Source organism: Neomonachus schauinslandi, chromosome 14 (assembly GCF_002201575.2).
Source record: "Neomonachus schauinslandi chromosome 14, ASM220157v2, whole genome shotgun sequence".
Lineage (NCBI taxonomy): Eukaryota > Metazoa > Chordata > Mammalia > Carnivora > Phocidae > Neomonachus > Neomonachus schauinslandi.
In genome coordinates, this window is record NC_058416.1 from 16,253,349 (window position 1) to 16,278,732 (window position 25,384).

General features: G+C 48.4%; 1 protein-coding gene across 1 annotated transcript in view; it reads left to right on the forward strand.

Annotated features, from left to right (window-relative positions):
• The window catches only part of CCBE1 (collagen and calcium binding EGF domains 1), a 219,639-nt gene extending 194,894 nt beyond the window's left edge, over positions 1-24,745 (forward strand). The window contains exons 4-11 of the mRNA XM_021686393.1: positions 428-562; positions 2,809-2,961; positions 11,810-11,913; positions 17,779-17,899; positions 21,566-21,705; positions 21,807-21,842; positions 22,552-22,587; positions 24,260-24,745. Of these exons, the coding sequence (XP_021542068.1) occupies positions 428-562; positions 2,809-2,961; positions 11,810-11,913; positions 17,779-17,899; positions 21,566-21,705; positions 21,807-21,842; positions 22,552-22,587; positions 24,260-24,493 (959 nt within the window). The 3' untranslated portion in view covers positions 24,494-24,745. The remainder of the gene's footprint in view (positions 1-427; positions 563-2,808; positions 2,962-11,809; positions 11,914-17,778; positions 17,900-21,565; positions 21,706-21,806; positions 21,843-22,551; positions 22,588-24,259) is intronic.
• Positions 24,746-25,384: the final 639 nt, after the last annotated feature.

Genomic DNA, 25,384 nt, shown 5'->3' on the forward strand with positions numbered 1-25,384 from the left:
TTCCAGCCGTCGCACTCACACGATGGTGCCCACACCCCTCACCAGGCCGGCTGTTCTTTAGTGTTCATCTGGAAGGAATTCCCTGTCTCTACCGCAGGTACTGCTGCAGGGCTGGGGCATCCAGAGCATCTTTGCTTTCCAGATGAGTGGCAGACCCCAGCGGATGAGGAGGTGACCGGGGGAAAATCACAGGGGATGTTTGCCTTCAACCACGGGCCAGGCTGAGCACCAAGTTCCCCGACATAGTACTTTTAAAAGGTGGCCCATGGCCCAAAGGGTTAACACCCTTCTAAACATAGCCGGCCACCCTTCCCCATTCTTGAGCAGGGTGCAGCCCAGGAGGTCTGTTCCAGACCCAGGCCCCGTGTCACCGCCCCCGTGTGCTGAACGACGGTAGCTGACGTGAGCTCACCCTTGTCTTTTTCAGATTACGACGTGTGTGCCGAGGCTCCCTGTGAACAGCAGTGCACAGATAACTTCGGCCGAGTGCTGTGCACCTGTTATCCAGGGTTCCGGTACGACCGGGAGAGACACCGGAAGCGCGAGAAACCTTACTGCCTGGGTGGGTTGGCGGCACACACTAATGTCCCAGCTCCTGGGATCGTGATTCTGTCCTTTGTTGGATACTCTCCATCTGGGGGGCCAGCTCCCCGGAGCTGCTTTGACCTTTGTTTCTTCCCTTATGTCCCGGTACTCAGATAATATCATGCCAGCCGTCACTGCCTTGATCAGACCAACCTCGGCTGAGGAATTCTTCAGGGAGCTGGTACCAGTCAGATCCTAATAGGCAGTGAGATGTGAGAGCAGGAGAAGGGGAGCATTATCAAAGCGAGAACAATGTCAAACAATATAAGTGGGCAGAAATGTCAAAACACAGAAACACGAGACTCCACGTTCCCTCGGAAGGCAAGGCAGAGAGGCTGGGAACGAGGAAGGGCCCATGTGGCAGGCAGGTTGGAAGTGAGTCAGGGAGCTGAAGCCAGCCACCTGGACTGCGCTGAGCGAGCTCAGCACCTGCCCTCGCCACCGGCGGGGTCCTCCCCGCACTGGCTGGGCTGTCCAGCCATGCCCTCTTTGTGTTTCTAAGACAGGGTGATGGTAATTGTCCCCTGGAGCCACGTGTCTCCAAGTGTGATCAGTCCGTGGCTAACCTGCCTCAGAAACATCTGGGGTTCTTGTTTTTAGAAAAGATTCCTGGCCTCGCCTCTAGAGCCTGAGGGCGGGTCCAGAAATCTGCATTTACAGAAACGTCTCTAGTGACCCCCGTGCACAAGCGAGTTTGAGAAGCCCCTGGAGGATGAACTGAGGAGCCGGGCACATGGTCCCAAGTGGAGAATAAGCGAGCTGTGATGAGCGGCCCCTCCTCCTCTGTCCCAGCTGGGCTCTAGAGAGCGCCATTGAAGAGAAGTTCTAGATATTAACCTCCTAGCTTCTCCCCAGTGGCACCTGTGGGGGCACCCCACACTGACAAGAGGACTGAGGCCACTAAGTGGACCCAGGACCATTGGCGCCTCCTACAGAGAACAGAGCGCGCCAGTCTGTCTCTCTGAGGTCCCGGGCGCGGGGGCTCTCCTTTCAGTTTGTGGTAGCTGCAGTACTCTGCGCTTCCCATTTGGGGATCCACAAAACTAACATTCTGTTAAGAATTCCATCTGTTTCTCTCCTTTCAACCTCCTCCTCCCTCTGGACAATAGGGGCAACTTCACCCTTGGGTGTAGGGCAGAGGCACGTGAAGAAAGGTGTTCAGCCTGAGGAGTTGCAGAGGTGAATGCAGCTGAAGCACTTAGTCCACAGGTGACACGGTGCATACTACCAGGGGAATGTCCAAATGACCACACTCCCGGGGGCCCCCAGGGGCCTGCCACACATGGGGGTCTGCCAGAGGTGGGTCCCGGGCCGCTGGTCCAGAGTAGCTGGAACGTTGTCCACATCCTGAAGTGCAGGGCTGAGCTCTGTCTGCCTCCCACGTGTACACGGTCAGGACTGAGTATCGTGTCCCCCCCCACACACACACAGCCACCTGATGTCTTCAACCAGTGAGCAGGAAACAGACCCGGGCCTCCTTCTCTTCCCCTGGTGGGAAACACTTTTGTTTCCACCCCATTCCGCAGGGGACAAGTCTGTGATGTGCACGGTTTATGGGGACTCTGACTGGTGACTTGTTTGATGGTCTCATGGCTCGTTTCCACAGCTCATGGGCGGTCCGTCTGGGTCATTGATGACACCGAGATTTCCTGGGGAAAACTCTCCATTAGATTCATCGTGACTATTTTCTTTCGCCAGAAGTGGCTTTTCTCAGGTTTCATTACATCTCTTCACTGGGAAGGAGCCATTCCTAACTGACCTTGGGTCACCATCCTGCCGCTCTGAACCTAGAGCCGTAAAGGGGGTGGGGGAGGGGGGCATAAAAACCCTCAGCCCACTCGGGTCCTTGCAGAAAATCATGGCTCTGATGCGTGCTTTTCGAAGTGTGTTGCTATCTGTCAACTCATTTCCTCTTCTGAGGAGCCCAGCCAAGTATTTCGGGCCGGTGACCTTATCAAATCTTGTAGATGGGCATTTTGAGGGCTGGCAATGCCTGCACCAGGCCACATGACTTGGCAGTGACAGATCCCGTCCCTGATCAGCTTGCCACCGTGGCGACACGGCCTGAGGCGCTCCCGGCACGCTGGCTCATCACCTTCTCTGATCGAGGCTGGCAGAGGGTCCTTTGCAGACCTTCATGGGAGGGCCATGCTGAATGTCACCTGTTGTGTGGGAAGAGCGTTCTCTGAAACGGAGCATTCTCTGCCTTTGGTCCAAACCCAGATATCGACGAGTGTGCCACCAGCAACGAGACGCTGTGCGCACACACGTGCATCAACACCGTGGGCAGCTACCGCTGTGAATGCCGGGAGGGTTACATCCAGGAGGACGATGGGAGGACGTGCACCAGGGGAGACAAATACCCCAACGACACTGGTGAGTGGGGCAAGCGATGTGCCCCCATAGGTCGGCAGGCCCTTGGGAGCCCACCAGGGCTTTCAGCCACTGACATTAATTCGTGGGCCAACTTGAAAATGAGTGCAAGAAAGGGAGCAGTGAGGGCAGGAAGGGGCGTTTGCATGAAGGGCAGGTGGGATCTGGGTTAAGAGAGGGGTAGGACATAAGGTCGAGCCCAGTGGAGCAAAGCCTGCCAGCAGCGAGGGTTGCGAGCTCGTGCGTATTTGCAGAAGCTCCCCACCAAGTGGAGGTGGTGCTGTGCTCGAGCAGAAATCAGTAGAACTTAGCTAGGTGCTTGGACCACCCTCAGATGAGCAGAGCAGAGGCCAGAAACCCTGTGTTCTCTCAGAGAATGGGTTGAACATCGATAGGAAAAATGTCCATGTCGGGTAACCGTGTACATCAATGCTGCTTAACGTGTAGTCCATGCAGGAATTCTTTGTTACTTGGTTCATGATTGCATGAAAACAGAAGTCAAGTGTTCAGACATTTTTATGCCTATTTGAGAGACATTTTATCTAAATCCAAAGATCAGTGCTTGTATTTTGTCGCCTTTTTCTAGTCCTTGGTTTTTATTGTGTTTTGCAAATACAGTCCACAGTGAAGTGAAACAGCGTTAAAAGCTGGCCTTCACAGAGTTTGAGAAGCTCATCTACGTTATGTCAACCCAATTCAACTGATATGTCTGTCACTGAGGGATACGATCAGCCCGAATGTTGGATCACCCTCTTAAGTTTGGAAGACGGAGCCCTTGTGCTCCTGTACCCAACACTCATAGGCCAGGAAGCTGCTCCCATCTTCCTGTGCTCGGGGCATAGCTCTTCCCCACCCCCCTTGGGAGGGGACAGGATGCTGTCTGTCCAGAGAGGCTGGCTGGGCCTTGGACCATCTCTGATTGGGGAGGGGGTCCTGGGCAAATCACCTGTGCCAAGAAGGCAGGGAGCTGGGAAGGCTAAACGGTCTGGGCACTCGGGAAACGGTGATTCTTGGGTGTAGCCTGAGATTTCTACAAGGAGTGGAAGACAACTGCCATCAGCTGAGGATGGCAAACAGCTGGGAGACAGCTGCCTCATATGGAAGAGCTACAAAGCAAAATTCTGAGAACAAGCGGCTTGAGTCCGGAGGAAGCCACCATATATTAGAAGTAGATGCAAAATGTGTTTGGAACCAGCACAGGATTGGGCAATCTGGAATAATGTGAATGAATCAGAGGGCTTGGTCTAAAGCACTTCTTACAGTCTAAAGCATGTGGGGCCTACATGCCCAGAGGTGCTTAGAGCAGGGGTGAACAGTCTTTTGGGCAGAAGCGTGGATTGAGGAAAAATGTTTGCAGGCCTTTTTTTTTTTTTTTAATTCAAAATTAAAATCACTTTATTTTTGTCCCATGGTGGAGAAGATGGGAGAGGGGCCGGGTGTGTAACTTACCTATTTGATTGTCTCCTTTATTGAGAGGAATTAATCCTTTGAAAACTGAGGTGCAGCCTTTTAGCCACTGACATTAATTCGTGGGCCAACTTGAACATTAGCCACGAGAAGGCAGCTTCCTAAATTTTCATGTTGGAATTGGATTTGCAGCTATGCTCTGAGCCGGGAAGTCCAGGGGCTGTGTGGGCGACTCAGCCTGCCAACTCCATTGTCTCTTTGCCTTACATTTCTGTTCAGATGAAACCTGTTGACTTGGGCATGAAGGGCAGCGTTGAGCAACCCAATCTAGACCTTAACCATCAGAAACCGCAACCACAAACGCTTACTGCTCGAGTGACAGGTGGGATTAGATAGGAGGGATCCCTAAATAACAGGACGTGGCCTCACCCCTGAGCAGTTCCCACCTGGTGGGGGCAGGGTGGTCTGCCTTGGGACCCGGCCTTTAACTCAGAGAACCAGAGAAGCTGGTTGGAGCTTCCAGAGACACTGTAAGAATTTTCCACTGAAATGTACTTGTTCTTTGGTCTCGGATGGCCTCCCTGTGTTGAGTGGTACCCTAGGGAGGGCTCTTGTCTGAGCATAGTGATAAGGTGGGCCCGGTGGGAGGCACTCACCTCCTGCCTCGTGCTTTGGCCGTGTAGACCTGCCCGGGGGCCCAGGTACAGAGTCGGGGCCCAAGAAGTTCTCCTTGTGTCTCTGAAGTTAGCAGTCTGTTGTGTTAGGTCAGTCCTCAGACCGTAGTCTTCTGCTTCCTTCCCTGAGAAATGAATTCTACTACTTAAATGTTCTTAGTGTAACACACAAGAAGTTTCAGTGTGAGAGAGCAAGTTCAAGAGATCAGTTTTACTTCAGTGATGAGCAGTTTGACTTCTCTGGCTGAGAATTCTGGGGAAAACTGAAGTGCTTGTAATGGTAAGGAATATAGATAGGCAACTTTTTTTTTGCACCTTCTCTCTCAGTCCTTTCATTTAAAGATGACCTATTTTCTCTCGACCGTTTATTACAGCATGTCCCCACGTTGTGTTCTACAGAGCTTTGGGGTCTTGTGAGCTGCAAATAAGCCTTTCTCCAGAAGCATCTGGGTTCAGATGTTTGGGGAAGAACATGCTACTGCACCCACTTTAAGGGTTCATGGGCCACGTGCGTGAATGGCTCAAAGAGATTGCCTTTTTCAAAAATGTTAATTTTGATTAAGCCTGAATTTCCCCAAATTATTTTCTTAAGAAAGGCCTATAAACATCTCGCAGACAAGAGTATCCTGAAAAATAGAATTTGGAAAATGCTAACTTATTAACATCAAAGGCCTGAGCTCTGGGGTTGAACTTGGTAGGTCGTCTGGTTGGCTTTCAGGCAAAGACGCCTTCACTAGATGAAGCAGCCAAAAGCCCAGAGTGAAGCCATTTGCTGTGGATGGCGGAGCATCTGATGAACGAAAACAGGACAGGAGTCCTCCATCCTGCCATACCGAGAGACCGTTTGTTCCTGTCTACAGGGAAATCAGTGGGAGAGGTCTTTCTGTTTAATTAGTAAGAACTGTCTGGTGGTTCTACTGTTGAGGTTTATTGTCGCACGAAACTCATTTACAGATGAGCCTAGACTGCAAATTCCCTTTCTCCTCTCTCTCCATCCTCCTCCTCATAGAGCAGCTACAAATAGTTTAAAAACAAACAAAACCAAAGCTGAACAGCACTGTCTGTTGAATCGCACTCCCCTGCCGCCGGCAGCAGCTTTAGACAAAGAATTTCTCAGTATTTTTCAGTCACCGGTGTCCATTGAATTCACCACACACGCACACAGGACGAGCATTTGGTTTTAGTGTTTTGCTAAGAAAAACATTCCAACACCAGTAACCAAGGACGTCCGGAGGGAAGGGACAGAGAGGAGGAATCCAGACCCGTAATTAAAATTGGGAGCAAGGACAGGCCTGTCGTAGGCCCTGAATGTGAGAGTCCTAACTCAAGCGACGGGCCACCGAGAAGGTGGGGGGATGACTTTGATGGTGCTGGCCACAAAACGCAAGCACCCTAGAGGCGTTTCTTGGACAACCGGGAGGCTGTGGAAAGTTCCTTGGCTGGGGGGTAGGATTCTGGCAGCCAGAGCTGCGGCAGCATTAACCGCTGGGGGTCGTGGGGCAGGTTCCGGGCCCCAGCTGCCTGCTCTGTAGGAGGAGCAGGAATGTGGGACTGGACAGCTCTCAGGACCCTCGCACCCTCCCGCGTCTCTTCCACAATGTGGTGGGATGTAGCGTGAGTAACCGAAGCCCGACCGGCCCTGCGAGCCCTGGTGCAGTCCTCATTTCTTGCTCCTCCATCTAAATGAGCACCAAGGCTCCAAGACCTGCCCAGCTTCACCACCTAAGCCGAGAACTTTCCTTATAGCATCTAAAAGATGATTCGTGAACATCCAGATACTCGGCTCAGCAACTGGAAAAGTTAGGGGCCAGGCGAGCCAGCTAAGCAGCTTCATCTGATTTGGACTAATGAATAAACCTAATATTTCATCGTGATTATTTTTTTGGTGAAGAGATAATGGGGTTTTTTTTTTATATATATAATGATAATTGAATGTAAACATGTAGGATCTAAAATCTCCTTTCCCCCTCCTTTTTTTTTTTTTTTTGAACTTTGCATTGTCCAATGTCTGACGTTAGAGTCAGAGGAATTTACAGTCAAACCCAGCCTCAGCTCACTGTGAGAAGAGCGGGTGGAGAGCAGTTGGGGGGTGAAAGGTTGCCATGCGCCCACGGGCATGGTGGCGCGAGCCGTCTGGCTGCTCAGCAAGCAGGGCCCGCTCGGTCACTTGCTTGCTTTGAAAATATGTCACTGGAACCAGCTTAGATACTCCAGGGAGTCTGTGTAGCACTGATGGGGAGACAAATTAAGGACATGTTGGCTCCGTAGTAATGAGCTTACTGCTCTATTTTGCAACTTGTGTTTACTTTCTGATAGAGCGGCCATGACCCCCGGCGTCCCTTACTACAGTTCAAAGTGTTGGGGGCGGCCAGGTGTTTCGTGTAACTTTCAAGCTCCACTAGTCCCTAGATCAGTGGTTCTCAGCCTGGGGAGCTTTAAAAATTGCCAATCCCGTTCCCTGGCTGCAACCCCCAGATGCAACATAATGGGATTTTTTTTTACCCCCCCCCCCCGCCCCCAAGTGGTTATAATGTGCCAGTAGCATTGAGAACTGCTTGCCAGGGCACAAACCTGCACAGTCACCTTTTAAAAACGAACATGTTCTGTTCGTTGGTGACATTGCCCATGTGCAATGTGTTGGGAACATCCTTTAGTTTCTGAGTTTATTGAAATACTACTAATACAGTATCTAAGGAATTCTATTTCTAATGCTTTGGGATACATATCCTGCTCGACGTTAGTAAAAATTAGAGCTCTATGCCCCCATGTGGCTAATCAATAATAATGCACCTTTAAAATATGAACTGGTTGGAGCAAAGTGTTGGGTAATCCTTCGCTTAACCTGAGCATGGTCACGGTTCGAGATACTCAGTGACTATAGCATGAATTGAGAGGGCTGAAAACCTGCAAGATCAGAGATGTCTCCCCAGATTTCTAAATGAATTATTAACGTAGCATACACGAGATTGTTTTAGCTGCAAGTTTGACATTACTGTAGACAAATTGCAAGATAGATGAGCCCCGATTCAGAACAGATTGCATGTTCCAGGCCTGCACACACAATTTATCTTCCAACTGTCTGAGAGCTCTTTCCAAAGGATGATGTAAAGAGCCCTATCCCACATCTGTTATTTTGTAGGGAACTTAATACCCACAATAATAACATTTATGGAGCACTTGCCATATACTGGGCACTGGTCTAGGAACTTACGGGTCTTATTTCATTGCTACTATGGCAGTTACCCAGGTGATAAATGCGTTTGTCATTTTACTGTTGGAAGAACACACCCAGAAGCTGTGGCTTCCAACCTAAAGGATACTAATTGGCAGCATCAGGATTTAAATCCTGATCATCTGACTCCACCAGAGCCTCTGTTCCCTGCTACTTTGTTACTCCATGCCCATGAATGGACACAGTTAATCCTTGTGTCTGTGTTCTGATGATTATACAAAGGGACAGAGAACAGACCAGGCATTTTCAGGTCAAAGTCCCTCCACGGAGCTTACTCCCCAGAGCAGTGATGGCTGAGCAGCATGCGTGTGCTTCAGAGTCCCTTAGAGGGCTTTGGCACAACTGTGCACTAGGCCCCGCTCCCAGGATTTCCTATTTTTGAGAACAGGTGCCCAGGCAGTGATGGTGCTGCTGCTGGTCTGGGGGTCACACTTGAGGACCACTGCCCCGGAGTCTGCCTGCCAGAGAGCACCCGGGTATCCTGAACAGAACCCCCGGTAGCCGGCTCCCTGCACCCCCACGATGCCAGATTCAGGACCTGGGAGCTCCCAGCCTGCGTACATAGCACACTGGAGGACCTAGAGCAAGTTACTTTCCTTATCTATAAAGGAGATTGAACCCAAAATACATCACTTCTAACACTCCCTGATCTAAATGAAGTAGAGTCTAGAACCCAGTAGGGAGGTTTATTCTTACCGTGAAAATATCAAGTTGCCTCCATCACACCAACGCTTGGAAAATTTAACCGAGTACATAGAAGCAGAAATGGGAAGATGGGCTTCTAACTCTGGTTCACGATGGCCTGGCTCTGCCAACAGGGCTAGTTCCTTACAAAGGTCAGCTGCAAATTGTTAAACAGGTGTCCTCATCTGTTTTGCACTCTTATTGCCTCACATGGCCTGGCAAATAGCAGATGCTCCAAAGGTGGACAAGAGGGAGAATGGGGAGGGATGGATGAGCGAGAGAGGTGGGTTACGGGATGGGATTATATAATTCGATGAGTAGATGAGATGGAACGGATGAATGCTAGGTTGGCAGAGACGAATGTCCTCCAACTGTCCTTCAGTGCTGACAAAACTAATAAACCTGGAGTGGGGATCCTCTATTTATGCAGGGGTCTGCCATTCCCTGCCATCAACACAACCGGATTTGGTAAGGCTTCAGTTCTTCACCCAGTGTAGTCTGCATGGAAATGTCCTTGTATTACTCAGTGATGTTAGAGACGGATCTAAATAACTCTGGTCCTCCTCACATGAGCCCAAGCTCTGTAGGCAAGTAGGACTGTAAATTGGTACATTAAACTGGGATAAAGAGCCCAGAGGAAATAGCCTGAATTGTAGAAAAGGTGTTGGACTCAGATTCAGGAAACCTCAGTTCTAAACCCACATCAACCAACTTGCGAGATGACTTTCAGATACCAAATGTCAGTTTTGCCTCATTCTGTTCATGTTAATACTATCCTTCAAGAATTCTGGGGTTCTCAGGCAAGAGCAATGCAAAAAGGGCTTGGTGGGTCTGAAGACTGTGCCAGGCACTGTTTCCCATTTATTACTGGCAGGTGGCATGCCCACTCTTTCACAGGCCTTACCTTCATTTAATCATCATGGTAGCCCTGGGCCATAGGAATTATTCTTCCATTGTTATGGTTGAGGAATTAGGGCTTATCGAGGTCAGATAACTTGCCCAGGATTCCGGAGCTCGTCAGTGACAGAGCTGAGCTGTATAGCCAGGACAATAGCACTTGGCAGACCACACTCCTAACCAATCCACTTACCTCCTCCAAGCAGAGACCTTCCCTAGCCTCATAATTCAACTCAGTATTACACAGCTGCAATGTGAGTCAACCTCACCCCGCAAGTGTACCTGTTGAACATGCTATCAGTGGGAAGCTGCTGATAAGACAGCTAGCCTAGGAAGTGGGAATGAGTGAGGTGGTCATGTTATACTGCGTACACATAGATGGATTTAGAGACTGCCATTGTCGCATAGATCGAGGTGCTTTTTCCAGGCATTCAAAACCTGAGCTGTAGGTCGACCCTGTTGCTTATGGTAACTTAGAGATGGAGACCTGCTTCACCCACTTGAACCTGCTGGCTTGAGAAGTGTGTTCCCAACGTGGGTCCTCCAATCCATAGGCCTCCCGTGACGTGCAGGGATGGGGTGTGGCAGGTGAATAGCCAGAGATCTCAGTTGTCAAGTTGCCCCCAGGCCCCCTCCCCTCCCCAAAGAGCAGAAACACCGGTCACCATGTAGATCACCAAGTAGGGGACTGATGCCCTTGGAGAAATCAGTGCGCTGCGTGAGGAAGTTTCATGTGAGCATGGGGGGGCTCTCCTGATGCCCAGCACGTCTATCCGTTTGCTCCTTCTGTCATAGACTGCCACCAACTGGGTGGCTTAAAGGATAGAAATGTATCCTGTCTATTCTGGAGGCCACAGGTCTGAGATCAAGGTGTCGGCAGGGTTGGTTCCTTCTGAGGGCCATGCAGGAGAATCTGTCCCATCCCCCCCCCCCGCTTCTGGGGGCTTTGCCAGCAATCTTTGGCATTCCTTGGCTCCTACCCTATTACCTGACCTCTGCCTTCATCTTCATGTGGTGGTCTCCCTGGGTGCACATCTATATCCTGATGTCTCCTTTTTATAAGAACACTGGTCATGTTGGTTATGGTCTCCGCCCTGTGACAGTAGAACTTCATCTTATTACGTCAATGACCCTATTTCTGAATAAGGTCACATTCTGAGGTACTAGGGATTAGGGCTTCAACATACGAATTTTGGCAGGAAAACAGTTCAACCTATGACGCTCTACTTCACACGTAGTGTGTGTCCACTACGTGAGCGACCAGAAATTCCAGTTCTTAGGTGGCTTACACTCTGGTGTAGGTAGAGTAGCCTCTCCATGGGGAAGCTTAGAACACCGCCATTTGAGAGGACACGTGGTAAATGCTGGCTGACCTCAGGACCGCGGTCTCTCCGTAGAGAGGACAGGCTTTGTGGAACATCTGACCTAGGTCTGGATAGTTGATGGGTTTCCATGAATGGAGACAGCACAGAGGGCTTCCCAGAAGAGGGGGGAATAAGATAAAGCACATGAGCCAAGGAGGACAAGAAATGGCTTAGAGGGACATTCCTTGGCTGTCCCCAGTTGCATTCCAGACAGCCCTGGTGAACATTGGCCCTTGGATGGGGGTATAAATCATGTCAGGTTGGTAGATCCCACCTCCTCAGAAGCACTGACGAAAGGGCCGTGGTTCCCCTGTTCACACGTGAAAGAGGACGATCCCAGGGTGCCTGAATGGGAACAGCTGAAGACAGAGCACTGGGGGCCTGGGCGGGGGTGGGGGGCAGGAGGTGCTGCCTCCATCTCTCCCCTGACCCGGGAGTGCGGTCAGTGACCTGAGAACCGTAAAATCGCCGGCCTCCCTCACACGTCCCGCTGTCCGCGGGTCCTCCGGGGACTGCCAGTTGCGAGGCTGTCTTTCTGGGGTCCGGACGGCCTCCAGCCTCCCCAACCCACCCGAGCCCGTCCCCTCGCGCAGGGCACGGCGAGAAGTCTGAGAACGCGGTGGAGGCCGGAACCTGCTGTGCCACGTGCAAGGAGCTCCACCAGATGAAGCAGACAGTGCTGCAGCTGAAGCAAAAGGTACGTGCCTGCTCGGCTAGAGACAGTCCCGCAGTAAGAGGGCTCAGCAGAGGGGAAAAGGCAGAATGTGGAGAAACGAGGAAAATGAGTTGTCACGCACGACCTCTGTGAGCGTTCATGGAGGTGGGTACCAGCTGGGTTGGCACCCGGGCTTGGCTTCGCCCGCCCACCCTCAGAGCTGCTGTCGGAAGGGCAACGAGACGATGAAGGCAAGAAAGGGATCGATTAGGTAACTGTTAAAGCAGGCCATGAGGTGAGGGGCGTGTGGCGAAGCTGTCCGGAGGATGAGCTAGGACTGTTGAAGCTTTTGGTAAGACAAACGTCCAGACACATGGTCCTGGGGCAGACGTACACAGTTCTATTGTAGCTAACGTTTTGGTGATGTTTTACGACCGAGAACGTCCTGTCTATAAACATCCATAAGCTGATGATGAATTTCTGTAGCAGCTTTATTTTTCCCATTGGAAAGCAGCCTTGTGTCAACAACAACGAGGGCTGACTCACTTTATAAAAGGCTCCCACGCAAGCCTCAGAGACTATCAGATTTCTAGTAACATTGTTAGGCCGTGAGTAATGCCCCTGTGATAGATCTGGGGACCTGATTTCTTGAACAACTGTTCTGGATCCAGATCGATGGTATTTATCATGCCTCAGTTCAGTTATTTCGCCAGCAACTCAGAAATTGCTCTTACACTGATAAAACATATACTTACTGGTTTGTTTAATTGCTTCTGCCCAAGGCTCTTAGCACACCAAAGAGGCGTATATAATCTGCTTAACTTTGTTATTCTAAAGGGCAAAGGGTAAGCATAAGACAATATTGCTTTTCCATGTTCAACAAACATTCAAGCAGCCCTTAATGAGAACCACAGCTACCAGCAGATCAATGGGCAGAGAAGAAGAATGGCTTTGCTGGTCTTTCATATGTTGTTGGCAAAGATCTATATATGTATCCTGTAATCACGATCCTAAGTAGTCTGTGATCCAATGATAGGGAGAACGGGCGGAACACTTTGTAAGCATAGCACATAAACATATCCCACACATACCCTCAGGTTAAACTTGGATTGATGTTAATATTTATTGAGCAAATCCAAAGAAGTGTCCATGGAAGAAATAAGTTCGCGTTTCATAGGCCAGAGGATTAGGGCTTGGGGGAGGCAGTTGCTCAATATCTCAAGGCCTAAAGCTGTTCTCTGCTTCCTCTCCTGGATAGTTAAAAATCCAGGGGGGAGACGAACCATGAGAGATGATAGACTCTGACAGACAAACTGAGGGTTCTAGAGCGGAGGGAGGTGGGAGGATGGGTTAGCCTGGTGATGGGTATTAAGGAGGGCACGTACTGTATGGAGCCCTGGGTATTATACGCAAACAATGAATCATGGAACACTACATCAAAAACTAATGGTGTAATGTATGGTGATTAACATAACAAAAAAAAAATCCAGGAGCTATAGGGAAGCTTTTCCCAGCCTGGAGGATCCTTAGAATAGTGCCACTAAATCTCACATGTTCGGAAATGCAGTCGCTAAATCAATATCTGGCTTTCCCTTGGCCTCCCTGGCTTTCACAGAATGTCTATTCTGTGCAAGAAATGTCTAAAGAGTTGAAAATTTTGTGTCCTCATACCCGTCACCTTTAAAGACCTTGCTGTACAATCCAGTAGCAAGTACTTCTTAGTACTCTAGTAACTCGTGCGGTAACTCTCACGCACTTAGTACTCCAGTAACTCTCATGAGGTTCTCTCTCACGTACTTAATACTCCAGAAACTGGTATTCGGTAACTCTCACACACTTAGTACTCCAGTAACTCATGTGGTAACTCTCATGTGGTTGGTGGGACTGGAATTGGTCCACCTCATACTGAATTCTGCAAACACGTGGTGGCAAATCTGACCTAATGCTAACATTTAACATTACGAGGAGCAACTCATTTTTCAAGGCACCTGTAAGCATGTGTTGCATTCTGTAGTTGATAAAGCAGTCTTACATCCAGGATCTCATTTAATTCCCACCATGACCCTGTAAGAAAGATGCAGGTATCCTCAGAGAAGTGAAGTCACTGCCTAAGAGGCAGGCTAGACTTCTGCCCCTGCGCTGGGGGCAGGATTGTCCATTGGATTTTAACATCATCTCACTGCAATAGATGTCCTCTGTTCTTTCAGAAAGAATGTAGGACATCTGCCCAAATACACTTTGACTAAGAAGTAGGTACTGGGTGTCTTGGACCATGGCCAACCCCATGATAGAAAATAGTATGCAGACATGCTGAATTGCCCCGTGAGTGTAGTCCACAAAACCCCAACTGTGGGGTACTCAACGGTTCCAGAACTCCCCTGGGTTCTTTGGTGGGTAAATTGTAAGGAAAAGAAAGAGGTGGAGCAGCGACCTGCGGATTGAAGGAAACTTAAAAGACCTGTCGTTTCTGTAAAATGAACAAGACTAAACCATAGTGTGTGGGCATGCATAGTTAGGTCATTTTAAAAATTTTTTTTCTTACAATTTTTAAAAGTTTTTACTTAAATTCCAGTTAAAGTACAGTGTAATATTAGTTTCAGGTGCACAATACAGTGATTCGGCATTTCCACACATCACATTGTGCTCATCACAACAAGTGCACTCTTTAATCCCCATCACCTATTTAACCCATCCCCACCCACCTCCCTCTGGTGACCATCAGTTCGTTGTCTATAGTTAAAAGTGTGTTTCTTGGTTTGCCTCCCCTTTAAAATTATTTTTAAAACACAGGAAGTTACTAAAATCAGGATAGCGGTTACTTTTAGGGGGAAGGATGAGACTGATTGGGTCAGAGCACATGAAGGGTGACTTCTGGTGAGTCAAACCATTTTTTGACTTAGGTTTTTGTAAAAAAGGTACTTGCCTTATACTTATTTGCTAGGATATAGATTTGTGGGGTTTCCAGATTCTGTGCTTTTATTTTCCGATAAGAAGTTTTTAAAAATTGTATGCAGACCCCAGTGGCTCCAGCTCCATAATTTCTTTCTTTGGTTTGGGAAGGGGGAAAAAGTGATTTGGCTAAAAAGGGAGATTTGAGAATAGGTAAAATATCCATCATGTAACTCGTAGAGAGGGTGCCGGGCCTGTCAGCACTGAGGGGAAAGTCGGAGGCAAGGAAGCCAGTTTCCTGCTGCATGAACGGTTTGGTTTGAGGTGGGCGCCGCTGCTGAGCATGAATGAGGACTCGGGAGGGGTTTGGGGAGCACCTGCTGTGCCTTACTGTGGACTAGGAGAGGAGGGAATACAGGCCCTGTGGAATCAAGTCCTGCCTTCATAAACCGTCCTATCTGGGCAATCAAGCCAGTGGGGTGAGTCTGCCAACAGTTGCCCCGTGGAAGGGGACAGCCAGCCTCCGAAGGTAGAGGTCAGTGGGGCTTCAGGGGCATGCGCACATTGGCGGCCGCCGTCCGCGTTTGCACGTTCTAGCACGGCCTTTAGTGCCAGGCAAAGAAATGACTTCTCAGTCGTTTGTGACCTCCTCTGCTACCTTGATCTAGTTGCTCTGCAAAAGGGGCCTTCTCAGGATGTTGGGAAGACTAATCCGTACTAAAGTGACTGGAGATGCTTTGCTGAGGATCACTGGTAATGTCGAGAGAGGCAGCTTGGTGTTAGGAGCACAGATTCCAGAACCATATAAGCTAAGCTTAAATTCTAGCACCACTACGTGCTGGATGTATGACCCTAGGGAAGTGACTTAATGTCTTTGTGCCTCCCTTCTATTAAAAGGGGATGACAGGTAGAGAGAGAAGCTTAAAAAAAAGGGATGACAAAACTATTTTTGTTTTCATGATCAAATGAGTTAACATTTACAAAGGACTTAAAACAGTATTTGCTACTTAGAGCTTTGTAAATGTTTACCAAGTAACATTTTTTTAAAGATTTATTTGAGGGACACCTGGGGGCCTCCGTCGGTTAAGCGTCTGCCTTAAGCATCTGCCTTCGGCTCAGGTCATGATCCCAGGGTCCTGGGATCGAGCCCCGCATTGGGCACCCTGCTCAGCGGGAAGCCTGCTTCTCCCTCTGCCTGCTGCTCCCCCTGGTTGTGCTTTCTCTCTCTCCATCTCTTTCTCTGACAGATAAATATTTACTTGAGTGAGTGAGCGTGGGGGGCAGGGGCAGAGGGAGAGGATCGCAAGCAGACACCCCACTGAGCTCAAGAGCCTGATGCGGGCCCCAATCTCACGACCCTGAGATCATGACCTGAGCCAAAACCAAGAGTCGGAGGCTTAACTGACTGAACCACCCTAAATAATGTTAATTGTACGTCCTTACAAAGTGCTTTACAGCAGCGCCTACCTGATTCATACCAACAGCTCTATGAGATACTTTATGACAAAGGCTAATAATACGAGATAGTGATATTCATGATTCTATCAATTGGAATCCAGGGTAATGTAGACTCTTCCTATATTACTATGACCTTCGCAAATACCTGCATGCCACAAGCCCATCCTCTGCTGTGTTTGTGCAGCAAGTCAAGCCAGGGACCCTGGACACCTGCTGGGATGTAATTACCCAGCGGGAGGTCAGCCGGGAAACGGAGGTTGACATTTACTGGGTCACCGCATGACATTTACAAGGGAGCAAAGAGAGCTGGTCTCATCTTCCAGGCTTGATCCCTCAGATCCAAAGATGGGTGTAGGGCATCAGAACATGCCAAGGCTAGGGAGGAAGTCTGCCATGCTCCTTCTCTTGGCCTCTGTCGCCCTCTAGACCCAGGGTTTCCAAGCAGGGCCTCCTCCAAGAGGATGTAGGGACAGATGTAACATGTTCCAGAAAATCTCAGACATACCTGGTTCCTATGGGACTCTAGGATCCAGAGTAAGCCTTCTGGAGGGGATAGCCCTGACCCTCATAAATGTGCCTTTCTCCACCTGACTTTGCACCCCCAAATTAGCTTCTTGAAAGAAAGAGACTAAAACTGCCATTTTATCAAGTCACTTACTATGTTTCAGGTCCTGCGCTGGGCACCTAACCTACATTTCCCATTAAATCCCCACGGCCCTAAAGGTGGGTGGTGGTGTTCCCTTTTATTGGTGAGGAAAATGGAGGTTCATAGCGTTCAGTTCTCCCAGAAGGTCTCACGGATTCACATAGCTTACCTGACCTCAAGGAATGCGAAGGTCATTTGTCTGGGCGGCCCCTCTGACTTCCCCTAGAGTGAGCTGCCTGCAGCCCAGGAGGGAAAGCGAAGAGGAAGCTCTGGTGCCCTTTATGCCCTAGTTTCAGAAGTTACACACGATCACTTCCACCATTTTCCAGTTATTGGAAGTGAGTCTCTAAGAACAGCCCACACTCAGAGGGCAAAAGTTAGCTTCCACCTTTTGAAGGTAGGAGTATCCACAACTTTGTGGACATATTTTTCCATCACGGTCACTGTTTGCCACCAGTTCCCGAACACCTGAGTGTGTAGGTGAACCGTAGGCCACATGCCTAGTCCTGGCTCCCAAGGCTGAGGGCCCAGGTCTTGATCACCATTGTCACCTTAGAACCAAGCACAGGGCCGGGCACATAGTAGGTACTAAATAAAATAATTAACAAACTGAAAGTCTGAAACAGGTAGATTCTATCAGTTATGGGAATAATGAGTCTAATGATATCTAGACTATCTGGAGCCTGTCCAGGTTTGTCTACTAACCAGCCAAGTGATCTCATACAAGTAATTTTCACTGGAAGGTGTCTGGATTTGGAAGGGGATCTCTGCCGCCCCTTTGAGCTCTAACTGGCTTGGATAGAGGAGAATGACCATGAAAAGGATTTGCAGCCCCTGCAAACACAGAAATGTGAACCATCTTCCTGGCTGTGGAGCCGTCACCTCCTGACCGGGGGGTCCTCTTCTCTTTCCAGATTGCCCTGCTCCCCAACAGTGCTGCCGACCTGGGCAAGTACATCACAGGCAACAAGGTGCTGGCCTCAAACGCCTACCTTCCGGGACCTCCTGGGCTGCCTGGGGGCCAGGGCCCTCCAGGTGAGTGGGGAGGAGAGCAAAGGAGGGGGACAGAGCCACCAGCCACTGCCTGCCGGGAGCTCACACGAGTGCGGGCTGGACCGGGTCCAGACTGCATGGGTGAGGGCAGCCGCAGGATTCCGGGGAGCTCCCACACCCGTGTCATGAGAGGCTTGGGGGAATTGGGTCCTCGAGCCTGAGAAACCCTCATAACTGGGAGAAATCTGGAAGAAGAAGGGCATTGTCCTGGGCTTGGGTAAGATTCTTAGAGATCATTTTCAGTTATGGAGAAACAAAATGAAGACTTATTTTTAATGTTAACATACAGAAATAGAATTGGGTGAGGAACACATGGGGGCACATCAGCCAGCCGTAACCCCTTGTGGCCAGCCTCATTTCTAATGTTCCTCAGTCTTACTTCCTCCTTCCCCTATTGTTTGTGAACACACTCACATTTGTATTTCTTTATATGTATAGATCTATATATTTTTCTTCGAAGTCAACTTCGCTGAGATACAATTATATACAGTAAAATGTACCCCTTTAATCCAGTTCAAGTTCTGAGGAATGTATACGTCCTACATCAAGCTCGCTCTTACCACTACCCTGTATCAAGATATAGAATATTTCCATCACCCCAAAAAGTTCCCTTGTGCCCCTTTGCAGTCTACTCCCCTGTCCCCAACTGTAGGCAACCACCAACCTGCTTTCTGTCACTATTGTCTGTTCTAGAACTTCAGAGCAATGGAATCTCATCATGGGTGTGGTTTTTGTCTGACTTCCTGCATTCAGCATACTGCTTTAGAGATCCACCCTCATCGCTTGACAAAAATACCAAATGTCCTATTGTTCCATCAAGAAATGTATAATGAGAACTTTATTTTTCTTTTTAGCAAATGTTTGGGTTTTTTTTTTTTAAGATTTTATTTTTATGAGAGAGAGAACAAGAGCACAAGCAGGGGTGTAGCAGGCAGAGAGAGAGGGAGAAGCAGACTCCCCGCGAAGCAGGGAGCCCGATGTGGGGCTTGATCCCAGGACGCTGGGATCATGACCTGAGTTGAAAGCAGACACTTAACCAACTGAGCCATCCAGGTGCCCTACAATGAGAACTTTAAAAAAGTTACATGATGTTTTATATTTTATTATAAGTCCCTCCATAGATAAGATCAACAGAATCCACACCAGTAAAGGAAATGATATTAGTGTTAGCGGATGATTCTAGAACATGGAGTGTCTTCTCCCTGATTATCATTGCTTAGTAGTGTGCTAGGTGTTATGAATGATGACCTGGCCTTCTAATGACAAAGACAAGACACAAAGAGCAAAGGCAAATAGAAGAAAATGGTATCTGCCTGCCCCTAAGTAAGTGAACAGGTGCTTCCTGCTGTGGGAACTTCCAGGAGAGACCACGGAGGCCTGCAGTGATCCCAGGACTTGGGTTTGAACTGGACATGGAAGAGTGGGAGGGTTTATTCGAGAATATGGGCAGATTTGAGGTTGGAAGTTCAACAAAAAGGCTCCAAATTCCTTCCAGACTATTTATTTGTTTTCTTTTTCACTTATATCTTGATCTCCTGGTTTCTACCAAACATACCAAACTGGGTCTCAGTCTATACAGGGAACAAGAACTGGTCCAGGACCTTGGTTGACCTTGTTCACTCCGTTGGCCTGAGGTACTCTAGCCCATGGTGAAATTTTCTCCAGATCCTCCCACAGGCAGCCTCTTGCTGCTTCTAAGTAGATGTGGGTCTCCTTGCAAATTGATTCCCAGCACAGAATTCCCCACCCTTCTCTAAGAGTATGTTCTTGCTCTGCTTCCCTGGAAGAAGTTCATCTCTAGGCCAGTCTACAAATCACTCCAACAAGGACAAATGAAGTAGAAACAAGAGTACCATTGGCTGGCTGTCTTCTTAATGAATGACTTGCTAGCTTTCCTTTCCAATTCTGCCATCTGGTTTCTAACAGTTTGAGCTGTCCAGGGTCCTTGATGGAGCAGAGAGTAACAGAGGACTAACGTTAGCAATGGACTGTGCCCTTACTTTGTCCTCCGATCCTTCCTTTCTCTCTCCTTATTTCCAGCATCGGTTTGTGATGTCCTCCATTGAGATGTACACACACAGCTTGGAGAGATAAAAAGGTTTCTCTTATCCATAACTAAAAGTCCAGTCCCAGGGCTTACGATGAATCACAGACTAGAGTGTCAGCATGGGAAACTACACTGGGTTGGTGGTGAGGGGGTGGTTGCTGCTCCCCCGACCCCCCTCTTATGTGTAAGATGTTGCCATTCGCACATCAAAGCCCCACATTCTAAGGACACTTGACATACAGTGATCTCTGAAGTTCATTGATTGTGTAAATGAAGGCAAAATTGGGATAGCCGCTATCAAGAGAAGAACAGGTGTTGGCGGGGATGTGGAGAAAAGGGGTCCCTTGCACCATGTTGGCAGGAATGCAAACTGGTGCGGCCACTGTGGAAGACAGGATGGAGGTTCCTCAGAAACTTAAAGGTGGAACTAATATGATCTAGCCATCCCACATGTGGGTACAATATCCAAAAGGATCAAAAGCAAGATCTTGAAGAGATGTTTGCATACCTGTACACATGACAATGGTATGCACAATAGCCAAGCTACCTGTGTCCATCCGTGGATAAATGGACAAACAAAAGGTGGTGGATATAGCCGTGGAATATTATTCTGTTGTGTATGTATGTGTATGGATATAGTTATATACATCTATATTTGATACATTAGCTAATGTATATCTACTATATACACACACATTATATAGTATTATGGTACACAATGAAGTAAGCTATTCTCTTACAGAGAAGGGGTGTCGAGATGTTTTTGGAGAACTGTGGTCTACCATGATTATATAAGGATGGAGAATTCTGCTCATGTTAAGTTTAAAATGCCTATGGGGGGGCGCCTGGGTGGCTCAGTCGTTAAGCATCTGCCTTCGGCTCAGGTCATGGTCCCAGGGTCCTGGGATTGAGCCCCGCGTCGGGCTCCCTGCTCCGCGGGAAGCCTGCTTCTCCCTCTCTCATTCCCCCTGCTTATGTTCCCTCTCTCACTTGTGTCTCTCTCTGTCAAATAAATAAATCTTTAAAAAAATAAGGGGCGCCTGGGTGGCTCAGTCGTTAAGCGTCTGCCTTCGGCTCAGGTCATGATCCCAGCGTCCTGGGATCGAGTCCCACATTGGGCTCCCTGCTCAGCGGGAAGCCTGCTTCTCCCTTGCCCATTCCCCCTGCTTGTGTTCCTGCTCTCGCTATCTCTGTCTCTGTCAAATAAATAAAATCTAAAAAAAAATAAAATGCCTATGGGGCGGGCGCCTGGGTGGCTCAGTCATTAAGCAACTGCCTTTGGCTCACGTCATGGTCCCAGGGTCCTGGGATCGAGTCCCACATTGGGCTCTCTGCCCCGCGGGAAGGCTGCTTCTCCCTCTCCCACTCCCCCTTGCTTGTGTTCCCTCTCTCACTGCGTCTCTCTCTGTCAAATAAATAAATAAAATCTTTTTAAAAAATAAAAAATAAAATGCCTATGGGGCATCTTAGTAGAGCTATCAGAAGGCAAATGGCAGATTGCAAAGACAAATGGCTGCAAAGGGCTCCCAGACTCTCTGGTCATCCAGAGCCCTTGTCCTCCTCGCGGGATGTGGAGCTAATGAGCTGTTCTTTGATTACAGGCTCACCAGGACCAAAGGGGAGCCCAGGCTTCCCCGGTATGCCGGGCCCCCCTGGGCAGCCCGGCCCGCGGGGCTCAATGGGACCCATGGGACCATCTCCTGATCTGTCCCACATTAAGCAAGGCCGGAGGGGCCCTGTGGTCAGTATTTTATCGGAGATCCATTTACTGTTGTTGGGGGCAGCGTGTGTTCTTGTCCCATGCATTTTCCTTCTGTTGAACTAGATCCCTTTGTCTTGTAGGGTCCACCAGGTGCGCCAGGAAGAGATGGCTCTAAGGTCAGTCTTACGAGTGGTCCTTATAGCCCAAGTTTTCCCAGTTGCAACCTATTGGGCAGGCATCAAGTAAAGCCCAAGCACTGCGTCCTCTCCCCACTCTGTACATAACAAAATTGAGACACTCTTTTCCCCCAAGCTGGAAAGAAAATCTAAGATGTAAACAACCATAATAACAACAACAACAACAAAAACCCACCAAAACCACCCCTAAGAATGAGCACCAGTGTGCATTTTAAACAGGCCCCTCTGCAGCGGGGGGTTTTTCTCTTGGGCCAGTGTTCTTCGGCAGGGCTGTGTGGTGTGTCCCCACTCCTTTGACATGTTTACTTCAAGAACAGGAAAAGCTCCAGTCTCTGCGAGTGGGTGCTTTCACTTCCAGAGCTCCCCGCTGCTCCCCCCAAAATAAGTCAGAATGCATTACTTTAGAAAGTTGATAAGTTACTTCACAGTTTGCCTGGAAATACAAGCAATGCTCTTGTCTGATCCGGTTTGAAAATACACGGCCCTGGGGGAAATCGGAATGAGAGACACTTGACCCCAGCAGTTCTGTTCAAACAAATGGTCCCTTAAGTCCAGCTGCAGGCTTCCATTTGTTTCTGATAGAAAATACTTGTTTGTGTAGGTCAGTGGTGATGGTGGGGGTCTACATAGAGCCCAGGGGTGGCTTCCCATGTGGTCCCCCCAGCTAATCTGACCTTTCTGCTTGCAGGGGGAGAGAGGAGCTCCTGGACCCAGAGGGTCACCGGTGAGTAGCACTATCTGCCCCGCTCCCTCGGGGGGAATGTCCTCCGGAGTGTAGCTCTGATGAGCCTGTAAGATGGTCTTACCAGCAACAGCCAGCCCCTTCTAGCCATGACTCAGCTTCCCAAGGGGAACTCAGTGGTTTAGAGGAGAATATGGAGGACTTTAAGAGCTAATTGGGATTAATTTTTTTTTCTTTTGTCATGGCAAATCTTTATGTGGGAGGTCTTAAGATTAAAAAAAGCCAGTATGCCATGAGTCTATTTCCAGGTATGTCCTAAAACATCCGACAGGGCTGTCATAACTCTGAACACTTAAGAGTTTAGCCAGCACTGCAACTCTAGCAGGTCCAATGAGCAGGCCTATCCCCAAAACCCCGCAGACACATGCATGGCTGCTTAGGACCGCCGAGAATACATTGGCTTGGATATATGTTAGTGTCTGGGAGATTAAAAAATGAAAATTAGTAGTATCCAAAGCACAGAAGAGTCAAGCAAGTCCATTGCTTTTGAAAAGATCGGTGTCATTTCTGAAGACCGACAGACAGCCTCGGCTTGGATGCAGGAGGTCTGGGTTCTCATCTCAACCCTTCCACCGATTAGCTGTCTTGTCCTGGCCATCCTTAGCACCCCCGGATGTCTGTCCATCTGCTCACCTGTGCAATGGCAAGTGGGATCTGAGCTGCCACTCTTCAAATGAGCAGCAGTGACTATCAAAATACTCTCCACCACTAAGGGCTTTGCAGTTAGAGTTTTGGAAGCGGCAGCTACAGCATCAGAGGCTGGGCATGATAAGGATGTTACTGCAAAGCCGCGAACGAGCCCAAACCTTGCCAGTTCACACATTAATTTGACATGCCCCACACAGCGCTACAGAGAAGTTAAAGCTTAACAAATACTATACAATGATAGAAAATGTTCAGTCCATAGAAAAATGAGGAAGGCCTTGGACTTTTCCCAGTCAATGGGGCATGGATGTCTTTACAACATTCTTTCAACTGCATTCAGGTCGCAGTTATAGTCAATGATCCTTATAAACATTTTAATCATTTCCTTTTTTAAAAGATAATATTTAGAGCATTTTTGATACTCTAAGCCCTCTCTCTCTCTCTCTCTCTCTCTATATATATATATATATATGTATATATATATATATATAAACTCATTTGGATCCTCACTTATGAAACCCTATGATGTTGAGGCTATTATTATCTCCAGATAGAGAGATGGAAACCCAGAGAAATTGAGTAACCTGCCCAAGACCAGCTAGTAAGTGACAGAGCTGAGATTCAAACCCAACAGAATCCCAACCTCTTGACCACTACTCTACGCTACCCCGTTTTCTTTGGAAAGTAACATAGGAGGGTTCTTCTCATATTCTTTCATTCTACCAGATTTGATGTAACTGAGAATTGGGAGGGAGGAGAGAGAGTGTGTCACCACAGCTCATACGGGAGATGAATTAGGAGGCAATCTTAAGAACGCCCCCCACCCCCACCCCCACCCCCCGCCACCAGCTACTATAGTAGTTGTTTACTCCATTTGGGACACAGAGTTATCAACTAAGTAGTTGCCATCAAGCAGGGGGAGTAGCAAATCATGGAGCCTATAGAAGCCATGGCTTTGCACAGGATTGAGTCTGTGGTCTTCTGGCTTTGATTCCTCTCCTGTGCGCAGGGACCCCCTGGGTCTTTCGACTTCCTGCTCCTTATGCTGGCTGACATCCGCAATGACATCGCCGAGCTGCAGGAGAAGGTGTTTGGGCACCGGACACACTCTTCAGCAGAGGAGTTCCCTTTACCTCAGGAATTTTCCAGCTATCCGGAAACCATGGATTTTGGCTCAGGAGATGAGTACCCAAAAAGAACCAAGATGAGGGACTTGGGACCCACAAGAGACTTTTACCCTTAGCACATCCCGTCATCATCATGCCAAAGGAGGAGAAAAGAGTGTTTTCACCTGCAGTTAAATCATATACAGAGAAAGAAAAAAAAAAAAAACAACCCAACCCACTGGAGACTTAGAAAAGATACATCTTTAATATCTTTCACTCTTTTCCTGCCTTTTTCCCTCCTGCTCTTCTTCTAAATAATATTTTCAGAGTCCCCTGCCAGAGACATGAGGGAGTAAGTCACTCATCCCTGCTTCCCTCCAAGAGCCAGCGGGGGGGGGGGGGGGGGGTGGTACATATTGGAACTTTCCTTTTACTTCCTTCTTGTTCACGAGTTTCTGGATTTCTGAGTTAGGTACTCTCATGGTGTCTTAAAGTTTGGCAGAATATCCAAAAAGGAAAGGTGGCAAGGTGAGCTCTGAGAAGACATGAGGTTACTTATTCAAAAAAAAAAGTTATGTGTCCAAAATAGATTATTACTCAGTATCAAAATTAGCCTTCTTTAATTAAAAGGGGGAAGACAACAAAGTATGTTTACCTTGGTGGATAATTCTTTTTCCTTGTCAATCTAATATATTTTAAATATTCTATCCTCTTATCCAACCTTGTTTCCCAATTTTGATTAAAGGAAGGAGGGAAATAAGGAGCAGAGATTAGGGAAGACGGAGGAAAATTATAGTCCTATATTTCCTGTCCTATGAGTTGCCACATTCTAAATTCCAATATGACTATTAAGGGTTTGTGCCATGCATATCTGTAAGTTTCCTCTTCAGAGAAGATTATTACTCTAGCTGTAGGAGTAAATCCTCTTCTCAAAACAAAGTAAATGAAGTGCCCAGATTCTCATTAGAATAATGGGCTCCTGGTTTGCCAAGGCATTTTAAAGCTATTTGATCAAATGAATGGGCTTG